The 12,704-nt window shown below is 52.6% G+C and overlaps 1 protein-coding gene across 3 annotated transcripts in view; it reads left to right on the plus strand.

Annotated features, from left to right (window-relative positions):
- FLT4 (fms related receptor tyrosine kinase 4) overlaps positions 1-12,704 on the plus strand; it is a 57,864-nt gene that overhangs the window by 24,997 nt on the left and 20,163 nt on the right. For all 3 annotated transcript variants that reach the window (XM_082063717.1, XM_082063718.1, XM_082063719.1), the window contains exons 3-10: positions 2,897-3,171; positions 6,666-6,778; positions 7,639-7,801; positions 8,049-8,188; positions 8,799-8,967; positions 9,459-9,576; positions 10,212-10,363; positions 11,121-11,283. In XM_082063717.1, the coding sequence (XP_081919843.1) occupies positions 2,897-3,171; positions 6,666-6,778; positions 7,639-7,801; positions 8,049-8,188; positions 8,799-8,967; positions 9,459-9,576; positions 10,212-10,363; positions 11,121-11,283 (1,293 nt within the window). The remainder of the gene's footprint in view (positions 1-2,896; positions 3,172-6,665; positions 6,779-7,638; positions 7,802-8,048; positions 8,189-8,798; positions 8,968-9,458; positions 9,577-10,211; positions 10,364-11,120; positions 11,284-12,704) is intronic.

A 12,704-nucleotide genomic window follows, 5' to 3' on the forward strand; every position in this document is an offset into this window, starting at 1 on the left:
ACTCATTCATAGAGCTGACTCACAAGTGCTTGTGGATGCACAAACTCTACTCTGTCAGAAAGGAAGAATTTGACCCTGGAGCCCTCTTGACTCCTATGGAGGAGATGAGCACTGTGGCAGGGCTGAAGGAGCCCGAGGACAAGGCAATGCCCTGCCATGGCTGCTCTGGAGCAGCATCTGGGGACACACAACACCTGCTGCTCTTTCCTACATGTGTGTGACTGCTGTGAACATCCTCTGTGGTGCTGAAATAGGATCTGTCTTATCCCAGCTAAGCCACACAGCCACAGCCAGCTTTGCCCATCACATTCCACACGTGGTAGCTTCAAAGAGGATTGAAGAAAAGTGGTGCCAATTGCAACATCTCCCTTGAAGAGCATCTGTCCTAACAAGATTTAGGAAAACAGCTGTGGAGAAGCCTACAGTGCATCTGTTTCCAGCTGGCATCAGCAGAATCTGTCACCCAGAGGCACATTATCGCAGAGCTGAAAGAAAACAACTTGCTAACAAATCTTCAAAGGTGACACGTAGGAGGGAGGGAACCATCCAAAACTGCTGCCTGGACCTTTCCCCAAATGTAGAGTGTAGATTTAGAAATAAACCCAAGTGAGCCTGGCATGCCCTCATCCCTGTGTTCTTCTGGCCCTCAACACACTGGTGATTCTAACTTGGACTCACTAATGCCTACACCTTTGTGTCCCCACTGGGTCTGGTTGCACAGCACATGATGCAAGGAATGCCTTAGTTTAGAGCTGCCTGTGGGCTGGTCTGCGGGTCTGTTTGTACTGGCCCATCCGTGTTTATATAAATACGTGTCACTCAGCTACTGCTAGCCTTGATGGTTAATAAAACAAGTAGATCTGATAATGCGTGAAAATCCCAGTGGGTAAACAAACAGAAAGCGGAAACACTGGAGACTTGCACAATTACCCTGCTCCACGTGAAGCGCCAAAAATGCCTGAGCAAACGCAAAGGGCTTTGGGGCTCCTTTGCACAGTAGGGGTCTGAAGCTCTTGGCTCTGGGCTGAGAGCAGGGCCAGCCCCAGAGTGGGTGCAGCAGCAATGGGCATGGCAGAGGGCACCGAGTGTTAGCGGTTTGGTGATCCAATTCGTTATTATTTTCCCTGTGCATGCATAGGATGGGAAAAACTCAAAGTTCAAGAGTCTTATTTTTATCAAAGTGTTTGTGAGACTCTGATCCTTTGGAAAAGCCTGCTGTGAACCATGGACACAAGCCACCAGAGCTGTACTTCCAGTCTTGCCTCAGGCACCGATGGCACTTTTAGTGAACGCAGAAGTTTGAGCTGGATCAGAGGGGCTGCATGGCTGTCCCCAAGGGCACGTCACTGCCTCTGGAGCCCTTGCGCCTGGTGACACAGGGACAGCACAGCACACTGCCTCCAAACTCATCCTTGGAGAGCTGGGCAGTGGGAGCTGGAAGAGAGCAAAGTCTGCAGGAAGATAAATCAGCTGCCGAAGACAAATACAAAGGGGCAGCTCTTTTCCCCGTGCTTGGACAGAAATCCTGTCCTCATTGCATCTGAGCCATTGTGCTCTCCGATGGCACCTTATCTCACTTCCACTAGCTGTCCCTTGCTGGCTGGATCAAGCTATTGGTGACAGCCACAGTCTGGCTGTGCTTAAAAGCATCTGCCCGCAGAGCTGCCTTGGCAGAGGGAGCTGCGTGTGCCAACACACCAATTCCCAACTTGAATAATAGATGAACCCGGTTTCTCCTAATAGAGCAAACGGTGCTGACAAAAGGCCACTTTTACCCCCACAGCTGTCTCTTGCCATGTCTTTTTTTTTTTTCCTTTTTTTTTTTCCACATTCTTAAGAGACTTTCAGCTACACTGGCAAACTTTCAAGGGGGAACTAGGCCTTCCTCTGAAAAGGGCTCTGATTTCAAAGAAGGAAACTTCCAGCATGGAATAAAAGCTTGTTTTGTTTGTAGTAAACAAGAGCAGTTATAGCAAGGGATGGCGGCGTGTGCATACATGTGCATATGCAAGCATCCCGCTCCGGAGATCCTCAGCTATATATAAATGCACACGTGCAAGCTCTGTCTGGGGGTTTCTTGCAGTTCCTGGAGTTTTCTGTTTGTCTTCGGACTGTTGGTGAACAGGCTCTGCGGTCGTGCCCTCGGAGGGGTGTCTGTAGCTCCGTGTCTCTGCAGAGCGGGAAGGGGCAGCAGCCCCAGTGCGGGGAGCGTGCTGGGGGGCGAGGGGGCTGCAGGGGGCTGTGCAGAGCAAGGGAACCCCCTCCCACAGCACCAGGGAAGGAAATACAGCTGGCAGCTGGAGAGAAGGCGATCAGCTGAGCCTCCCCTTGTTTTCTGCTCTCTGTGTTTTATCCCTGACTCCCTCCTGCTTTTTTCTTTAGCATTTTTTTTCCAGTCTGCTCTCCTCCCCTCATTCTCCTTCCCACTCCATTCATCACATCACAAGCCCCAGCCAGCAGCTGCACTGAGCCAAAGGAACTCATCACATCCATGTGTTTTTTTAATAGCTCTGAACCCTTCTTATAATGAGAGGGAATAGAAAATAAATGGAGCCTTTCCCTGAGGACCCCTGTGTGACTCCCTGTCCTGGCATCAACAGTCACGGGAGGGGGGATGTCTTTGTGAGTGGGCTGATATCTTACAGCTTAGCATGGCTGGAGAGGTGGCCTGGGGAAGGGGATGAGCCTCTGCTTGCCCAGCGATTAGTGAAGCTGCCTGCCATCTCCTCGTGCCTGTTTTCCACCTGGCAGGATGGCCGTTCCTCCTTAACACAGCCCAAGAGCGGTGCCTGGATGGGCCACGTGCAGAGCGCACTGGGTGACGCAGGGCAGTGAAATCCCCATCTCATTCACCCTGCTCCCCCCAGAGATAACTCTTCTCTTTGCCCATGTCTAGAGGACAGCACCCCTTGGAGTGGTCGTGGCCTGGGGTCAAGGTGGACCCTGCTGGGAAGGAGAAGGAGACTGAGTTGGTGGCCTCAGCAGCCCCCATCAGTGGCCGGGCAATCCGAGAAGAAGACTGTGAGGGGACTGGCATGAAGCCGTACTGCAAGGTCCTGGTGCTGACAGAGACCCAGGCGAACGACACGGGTTACTACCGCTGCTACTACAAGTACATTGATGCCAAAATCGAGGGCACCACAGCAGTCAGCACCTATGTGTTTGTGAGAGGTAAGAGCCATCCGTCAGTGTGTACCTTCAGGCTGGGGGAACTCAGGGGCAGTCTATGCACCAGTATAATATCAGGAAGATTAAAAAACCCATCTGCCCCCTGGCCTCCTAGAGCAGAGTGTGGCTGCTGCTGGCTCAGGGAAGGGGCCAAGGGCTTGCTCCCTGCACTTTGAGGAAACCAATATCCGTCCATTTCTGGGGGATGGCAGCAGTGCCTGGGATTCAATTATGTCCCAGCCTGGGGGCATCACTCCAGCTGGGCTGGAATGCAGGAATTTAAGGAGTGAGAGCCGGGCCTCAGGGACTCTCAACTGCTAAAAAAAGCACAAGAGTTAGCTTTTGGGCAGCTGGGGGCTCTCGGAGATGCTAGTAACTAGGGATGACAACGTTCTGTAAAGCTGAGTTGAGAGAGAGAGAGACAGTCGCACAGACACACCATGTGCAGCCTCCTGCTGTCCCCAGGCTGGATGGCCCTGGAGCCACCCCGCCGTGGCAGACCCAGATGCTCCTCTCCACACTGTCTGAGCAGAGGCTGCCCATGCACCAGGGTCGTAAGACAAGTTTTGGAGGAGGAGGGCTGGTCCACCAGGCTTGGAGGTGGAACCGCAAGTGGCTGCAGGGCCAATACTCAGTTTCCCCATGCCCCAGGGGCTCCTCTGCCATCTCCCCCACTGCTCACAGCCTGCTCTAGCAAGATAAATGAGCACTGTCCCCTGGAAACAGTTGGCTGAACTATTTCTCTTTCCGCCCCCATTTATTAGTTGGTGCAGTTGTCATGAGCCAGGCAGGTCATGACATACAAGATGCATTTTTCAGAAGTCCCAGGGCAAAGCCAAATTTGCCTCTGCAGCTATGCTGAGAAAAATGCAGAGGCAAATCAGAAAAGCTGGGCAGCTGCTGGAGAGGAACTGGGGTCTGTTTGGGCAATTGCCTCCTCTTCCCATAGGCTCTGCTGCCCATCCTAATACAGGACAGAGCTTCCCTAGATCCCAGACACGTTGGACAAGGAGGGTTCAGACACTCTAGAGTGTTGTATCAGGGTGAAGCCAGAAAGCTTATTACACGTGCTAAAAAGAAGTACAACCTGACAGGCTTACATGCAGAGAATGCATTTGCAAGAGGCTGATTTTCTGTGTGATCCTGAAAACGTAACTTACTTCACTCCATTGTCCACCTTTTCTCACCTCCAGCCTCATCTGCAGCTCAGTAATGACTCTCTTGTTTACCAGACAGCAGCACGCATGCATGTGTAGTTTAGGGGCAATAAATCCCCCATTGTTAGGGCCCATGGGACTCACAGCGCCTGTGGACAGCGTGTGTGCAACAGATCCAGCCAACACCTCACAGTGTTGCTGTGCACATGGCTGCACAGCACATGTTCATACTCATTCCAATCAAGCTGTCCCCTGTTATGGCTATCAAACATCCAGGAAACCCCAGAATCCACCTTTCCAGACAGGACAGGGACATGTCAGGAAAACCCAGGCATACGGTAACTGTAGCCATTGCAGAGCATCCAGATAAAGCTCTGCCTGTTCCTGCTGAACTGGGCTGTAATGTGGAACTGTCCCTTGAGAGCTTGGAAGGGCTGATGTAAGTGTCAGGGATGTTTGGAGACAGCATGATCAGACCACAGATTTATCCATCAACCTCATTTCTCATGTTGAGAGCTTGGTGGAATTGCCAGAAACAAAATATCTGTGCTTGGCTGGAAAATTGGGTTTTCTGTATTTTACCTGCAGCTCAGTTCTCAAGTGAACTCCCCACTCATATGTCTCATTTCCCATGTGTCCGGTTAGGTGTGTGTTTTATTACAGCTACAGATAGCACTGTAAACATACAGAATGCCTCATCAGGGTGGAATAGGATATGTACAGCCCTCATCTCATAAAGCTTAGCATATATTAATGAAGAAGATGCTAAATTATTCCCATCCGAGTCATTAAGACGGCCTTACAGAAAATATGTGATGTGGTCAGAGAGGGGAGTTAGTGCATGAATCACAAGCTCATTGGCAGCAAGACCAGCCCAGTAAATCAGTTTGTTCTTGGCTGCCATCTGAGCTTGGAGGGGCCCTCATAGTCTCCTACCTCTGGCAGTTGTGTACCTCCTCCCTCTCATGTGCCCAGGTCTCAGGAGAGGAATGAGGAACATGTTCATACTCAGAAACAAATCTGTGATTTCAGAAGACAGCAATCCTGTGGTAGCACAAAATCCCAGGAAATAAAGATAAGAATTCTCTGGGAAATCAATATTTTCATGGGACCTGACCAACATGTTTCCTGTGCATGGCTTGTTTCACCCAAGCTGTAGAAAAAAGTGCTTCACCGAGAGTAAGTCTTTGCAACATGACACTCACTGAAGCAACAGCTTTATAGATCAAAAATTAAAGGAATTCCCTTATACACTTAACACAGTGAGCACTGGGTTGGGCCCAGTGTGATTTGAAAAGCAGGATCCCCAAATGGGGATCATTGCCAAATTCATCTCTGACTTGTCATTTTACCCCAGCCAGCCATGGCTTGGGGTACAAGTGTCTTTTGCATCTGATCTCACCAGCTTTTTCCAGTGTATCTGAGAGAGAATCAGAAATGGGGTCTGTGCTGCCCTGGTAGCTTGCCAGCTCTTTGGGACTGGGTTGGATTTTGTGCTCTGTGACTGGATGGTGCCTGGCATGACGGGTCAGGGCCACAACAAATCTCCTTTATATGCTGCCATTAACTCCCTTCCACCACAAAGTCCTACTTGGGCTTTTCTCATTTGACACAAGCAACACACTGAGCAGGATGGGGCAGGCCCTTCTGCTGCTTCTTGGTGTTCTCTCCACGTTGAGTTTAGAGTAACACCCCTGGCCTTGCTAAGTCATTTCACTGATTAATTTTGGGTGGTTTTGCTCTTCCTGTCAATATTTGTGCTTGCAGCAGTTGGGAGGCAGTGGGGTGGCAGCCCTGGAAAGCTCAGCTCATCTGTTTATCTGCCGGCCGGGATGGCTGCAGGATGACATCTGCATACCATTCTGTTGCGGATCATTTCCTCGCCCTGGAAGGTCATGCTGCCACTGCTGCACCAGGGCAGCACAGCCCCACGCTGTCCCCGCCATGGGTCCACACACTGTCACCAGCTGGGCAGGCGCTGAGCCCAGGACTGAGATGTGCCAGTTTCACAAACTGGTCAGACCCAGGCAGAGACCCTGAGGGGGCCAGGAAAGGGGAGGTCATTTCCAGCACTGCCCAAACGTCACACAAGTGCCGCTCCACCCGTACAGTGTTTGGTGCGGAGGCGACTACCTCGGCTGCTCCCTTTGCATTCCCGAGCTCCAGGTGTCTCCTCCAACTGTCACACATTGCAGATGGGCTGTCCAGCTCAGCACCGCTCCCTCTGGCAAACTCATGCTGTATTGAAGAAAGCCAGAAAGCCTCCTTTTCTTCTGGCTGGTCCCTCTTCCCAGTCCTTGTCTCTGTTTAGTTGTTCTTCTTCTTCTATCTCTTCATCAGATTTTGAACAGCCATTTATCAACAAGCCGGAGACCCTCCTCATTAGCAAGAAGGAGAACACTTGGGTACCATGCCTCGTGTCCGTCCCAGATCTTAACGTCACACTGATTTCGGTGAGAGCTCGGCCAGTGGAAGACTCCAGACTGAGTTGTGTTGCATTTGTTCTGCCTTTGTAATCACCTGAGTGGAAGCAGGATAGGCACTGCCAGGAATGGAAAATGCATGGGATACATTTTCCATGGAAAGTACAAGCCACTGGCTTCCTCGTTTTATTTACTGGTTGAAGCTGTGCTGTCCAGTTCCCTTGGGCAGACCCCACGGGTTTCCTGCCAACCTTACTTCTCTTCCCTGGAGCTCTATGTAACAAAACAAGACTTTGTTTTAATCCCATTTCCCCACAGCATCCCCTCTTTGCTCTGATCTCTGTGATCTACAAGCCCCCTAGGTGGTCAGCATCCCCACAAGGGAGGAGGCTGCAGCCCTGGGGTTGATGACTAAAAACAACTCTGTTATCAGTTTGTTTGTGCCTTTTTTTTTTTTCTTTTTTTTACAACGCAAATACATCCTTCCAGGATGAGTGTTACTATTGTACAAAGCCCTCCAGGGACACTCTGGGGGACGAGGACCTTTCCCTTGCCCGGGAAGGACACTACCCAAGGTCAGCACTCATCCCAGTGGGGCTGATGTTTGGGACAGTTTCCTTAGCTATCACTACAAGTTTCCATTCCTGGAAGTCTCTGGCCCACTCTGCAGATGGGGAGGCTCATGGTGTAAGACACAGCTACTCGACTGCTCGGGGTGTAGGGGATTCCTAGATGACAAACCCTCAGGGGGAGTGGGCGAGAGGCCAGCACAGCATGATGCTGCATCATTTCTTCCCACAAAGGGGATGTGTTAGCCAGTGCAAAGCCTGGAAGGGGCGGGAATGTTGTTATCTTCTTATTTCAGTTGGTAATATGTTGATTTCTTCCAGCAAAATTCCCTCATCTACCCTGATGGGAAAAATACTTTCTGGGACAACAAGAAGGGGGTGCAGGTACCCACACACTTGATCAGGGACTCCTTGTTCGTCCAGTGTGAGACTGTCATTGATAAGAAGGTCTTCAAATCCAATTTCTTCATCATCCATATAGCAGGTGAATATTTGGGAGGGTGTGAGGGGGCAGTTTGGATGACTCTAAAGTCCATCAGTGTGGTTCATGGGGTTGTTGTGGTCCTCCTTAGCAACACATACTCTGCATGGTGCTTATATCTCCTTCACTGCGTGCCAGACAAAGATACACCAAGCAGCAGGACGTCATGCCCAAGCCTGCTGTAACTGCATAATCTGAGTCAAAGGGTTAACAGATCAGAAATGTCTTTTCTTTGCCTCTTCTGCACCAGGGAGTGAGCTGTACGACATCCAGCTGTATCCCAAGAAAGCCATGGAGCTGCTAGTGGGAGAGAAGCTGGTCTTGAACTGCACGGTGTGGGCTGAGTTCAACTCTGGTGTCCGCTTCCAGTGGACTTACCCTGGCAAACAGGTACCAGCAAACACAGCAGCTCCCCGTGCACTAAACCACTTCCCTCTGAGTTGTCCCCTCCTGCCTCTTTGTTGTTCCTCTTCACATCATTGGCAGGGCTCTGCTTCATGATCCCTAACCATGTTGTGCCCCGGACATCTCGGTCAGAGTGCTTTCCCATTTTTCTCTCTGTAGCAGAAGGCTGGCAGAGGGAAAACCCCTTTTCCCAGCAGAAAGCACCCTCCTTGCTGAGGTGTTATTGCTCTGGGGCTCTCCTGAGCAAACACTGGGCTCACTTCCACCAGTGCAAATCCAAAGCAAATATTGTTGGCTTTAAAGGAGCTATTCTAGCCACACAGCCCTGGTTACCAAGAACCTGTGAGGGGGTCCATTCCCTGCTGTGTTTTCCCCCCATGGTAGACTCTGGCTCTTGTGAACAGTGAGATAGAGGAGTTCCCTGAGGGCATCACTCTGTTCATGTACCTATAGGGCTCCCAGCCTGACTACTGGGCTGCAGACCAGAGCAAACCATGTGCTAAACTCTGGCCCCAGCCTCACATGGTCAGTCACGCAGGGCTTGTTGCCTTTCCTTCCCTTTCTTTCAACTCCTTCTTTCTGCCACCTCCCACAGACGCAGCGGGCAGTGATGGAGCCTGAGCGCCGGTCCCTGCAGACGCACACGGAGCTCTCTAGTATCCTGACCCTCCACAATGTCAGCCAGCAGGACCTGGGCAAGTACACATGCACTGCCACCAACGGTGCCCAGATGCTGGAGGAGAGCACAGACGTCATTGTGCACGGTACGGCACCTTCCGCTCCCTCACAGAGCCACAGGCAGAGCCGAGCTGCAAAAGTAGCAGTCCCCAGACTGCTTAGGCAGCGCTCGGCCCAAGGCTCCTGCACCTCCATCTCACTTTGCTTTAGTGAGACCCAGCCTTCCTCCAGTCCCTCAGCCCTTCCGCGCCCCAGCACCACACTGGGAGCGCGATCACATTCAGCAAGGTGCCAAGACGACAAGAGAGAGATGCAAACACCAAATTGGCCAAAATGCCAGTGGGATGGCAGGACACACAGGGCTCATGGCCCTGTGGCATGGCTGGCCTGGGAGACATGCAGCTGCAGCACTGGGCAGCTGTCTCCTGCAGCGGAAAGTCACGGGGCCGCACAGCCTCCCTGTGTCCTCAATAGCTCCCCACCTGTCCTTGGTCCTTTCTGTCAGGCCCTGTGGAGCCTGGTGACAGCCTGTCCCTTTGTGTTCTCCTCTCCTCCATGCTCACTGTTTTTCTTGCAGAAAAGCCCTTTATCAACGTGGAGTGGAGAAAGGGCCCAGTGATTGAAGCCACTGCAGGAGATGAAGCCGTGAAACTGCCAGTGAAAGTTGTGGCTTATCCCCCACCAGACTTCCAGTGGTAACGCATCTTTCTTAGACTGAGCCATCTTCTCTCCTCTGTCCCTCTGCCAAGTAGGAAAGCCTAGCCTGGCCTTCTTGCTAGGTCCCTCTGTGGCCAAGATAGTATCAAACATCACTTTTTTCCACCCATGGGGGTAATTTCTCCCACCTGCCCTGGCTCTCAGCTGCATAGCTTGGGACTGGAGGAGGTGAGGTCTCAGAGAGAAGCAGCAAAGGTCCTGCCCTGGCTTGGCAGCTGTTGCACTGTCTGGAAGGACCAAGTGATGCTCCCACAGGAGCTGCCCCTCATCCCCCTGCAGCAGGGATCACAGCTGCCCAGAGGGGCAAGAGGGTCAGGTTGTGCACCATGTTGTGCTGCACTTTCACCAGAGCTGGCTGGGAGCTGAGAGCTTTGCACCCGCACACTGCTCAGGACAGAGCTGCGACATCCCCAACCCCACACACCAGCTGTACAAGACAACGTGCAGACCTGTAACTCAGGTCCAGGGAAAGCCCAGGGGCCTCTCCGAAGAGGTTCCCAGCATCAGCAAGGGGCACCCTGACTGCGCTCTAGTGGAGATGAGCAAACCCCTGCCCAGCTGCCAGTGGGACACTTCCTCCCCATGGCTGCATTTTCTCTCTGCCTCCCCACAGGTACAAGGACGGGAAGCTAATTCCCAAGCAATCTCAATCTTCAATGCAGATCAAGGATGTGTCAGAGCAGCACGCTGGGACGTACACACTGGTTCTGCGAAACAGGCTGGCAGGACTGGAGAAGCGCATCAGCCTCCAGTTAATTGTCAACGGTAAGGGAGGGGGACAGGGCTGGGGCTGGGGGGAGAGCGCTGAGCCCATGGCCCCAGCCTTGGGCCTGTTCCAAGACCAAGGCCCCATTGATGTTCTAAAGCACTTGGTACCTACATCATCTCCTTCTCCTGCTTTGTTGAGGGATGCTCTGTTTACAGTGAGGCTGGTTCCTTGCAGCCTGGGTGACATGGCACAGTTTTGTTCCTGGCTCCATCACTCTGGGCAGGATAAGTCCTTGCTTAGGGGCCATTTCCCAACTGCAGTTGGAGACACTGCTGAGGGTGACCCTGACTGATGTGGACTTGAGGGCAGGGCAGCTGCAACACACATGGAGCCTGGAGCTGGAGCAGTTCCTCTGGGTGGGAAGCTCCCAGGGAGTTTTCTCCAGGCAGAAACTGGTCCCTGTCATGCAGGAACCAGGTGCCAGCACAGAAAGTGCTGGAAGGGTGCTGCTGCTGCTGCTTGGAGATTTGTCTCCAGCAAGCTCTGTAGACCTGTGCTGGGGGCTGCCAGGCAGTGCTTTGAGCCCTGCAGCATCCAGTCACATCCTGCAGAGGAAGGAGAAAGGAGATCACTTAAATCTGCCTGAGTATAACCTGCTCTGCCTTGCAGGTTTGAGCTTCCCAGGAGCTGCCCTGAGAGCTATGGTGCTTTAGTGCCCAGACTCTATAGATGAGCCTCAGGAGGGTTGTGTCTGGCCTGGGGATGCAGCAGATGAGCCTGCAGCCACTCACAGTGTCACTCTGACCCTTGCAGTTCCTCCACGCATCCATGAGAAGGAAGCCTCTTCCCCGAGCATCTACTCCCGGAGGAGCCCCCAGGCCCTCACCTGCACAGTCTATGGCATCCCAGCACCGGAGGTGATCCAGTGGCAGTGGAGGCCATGGATGCCCTGTCGGATGTTCTCCCGACGCAGCCTGTAAGTGCAATTTCTTCCAACACCCTTGTCTTACCAGGCCACCAGCCTGGCATTCTGGGCTCCTTGTGACTGTGGTTGTGTCCCAGATCCTGTCTTGCTTTTGCTTGCCAATAGAGAAGCTCCTCCCAGCCACACTGTGGCAAGAGGAGGACAGCACGAACTGATAGCTCAGAGCACTATATACCCACTCGCCCTGTAAAGAGACAGAGTGGAACCCATCAGAGACTCTTGTGCTCCATGTAGGAGGTTTGCCCAGCCTGGCTGGTCCCAGACACCAAGGGCTTCCAGAGCATCCCCTGCATCCTTGGCTCTCTGCATCTGGCAAGGGATGTCCATGGCCTGGCCACACCTCACAGCACCTGCAATAAAACTGTTGACAACTGTGCAAATGGGGAAATTAAGGCAGATTGCAGGAAAAATTGTCACAGCCCCTTGAGAGAGCAGCTCGGGTTCACCCCATTCCTGCACCAAGGTCCCTGTGGGTTTTTGGTCCTTCACCTTCTGCTGGGTAACAATGGAAACAAAAGTGTTTGTAGGCAGAGGAACAGAGCTGCTGTGTGTGAGGAAGAGTTGCTGAATCCAAGGGAAGTGCCAGGTTCCTGCCAGCTTCCAGGATGCTTTGCCAGGAGGGTGTTTGTGCAGGCAGCACTGACAGGTAGGCAGGAAGAGTGCTTGCCCACTGCCTGTGCCCCGGGAAGCTGGGCCAGCAGCAGCCAGGGCTGCAGTGGCATTTTTTAGCAGCAGCCTTGCAGGAAGAAGGAAGAGGGATGTTGGGGAGTTGTAGCCAGAACAGGCAGGGTGGAGGACATCAGGGTGCCTGGAGGAAGCCGGGTCCCGCAGCCCTGTGCAGGCTGTTGCCGAGCCAGGAACGCCAGAGAGTTCTCCATTGCATGCAAGCGCACTGTGGCCCTGTCAGGAAGCAGAGGGGCCCGTGAATTATGAGCACTGTCTCCCAAGGCCACCGTATTTCTGCCTAGCATAGCTACAGAGGATGCAGGAGGCTACTTTTGAGCTTCCTGTTGTTTACACAGCTCGCCAAAGTGCTTGCCCCACTGAGCACTCTGCCCCGCACTGCCAGCACGCACCCTTGCCACTTTTTTTGGGTGCTCAGCTTCCCCTTGACTCTCAGTCACAGCAGGGGTTTAAGGCCTTGTTGCAGAGCAAAGTGGCATCAAGAACTGCCCCAGGCACACATGAATGGATTTCACCCCCTCCTTTCTCCAGGCCTAGTAGGAAAGGATGAAAGCACAGATCTGGGGGTGAAGACACTGCCTGGGACACCAGTATCCATTCCCTGCCTCAGTTTTCACATCCATAGATAATGTTTGCCTCACTAGTGACTGCAGAGCACCCTTATAAAACACATTAAGACTGTGTAACCAAGATATGCAGAAAATTTTGCAGAGTCAAAGGACGGGGTC

The sequence above is a fragment of the Streptopelia decaocto genome (assembly GCF_964273445.1).
Source record: "Streptopelia decaocto genome assembly, chromosome: 12".
Classification (NCBI taxonomy): Eukaryota; Metazoa; Chordata; class Aves; order Columbiformes; family Columbidae; genus Streptopelia; species Streptopelia decaocto.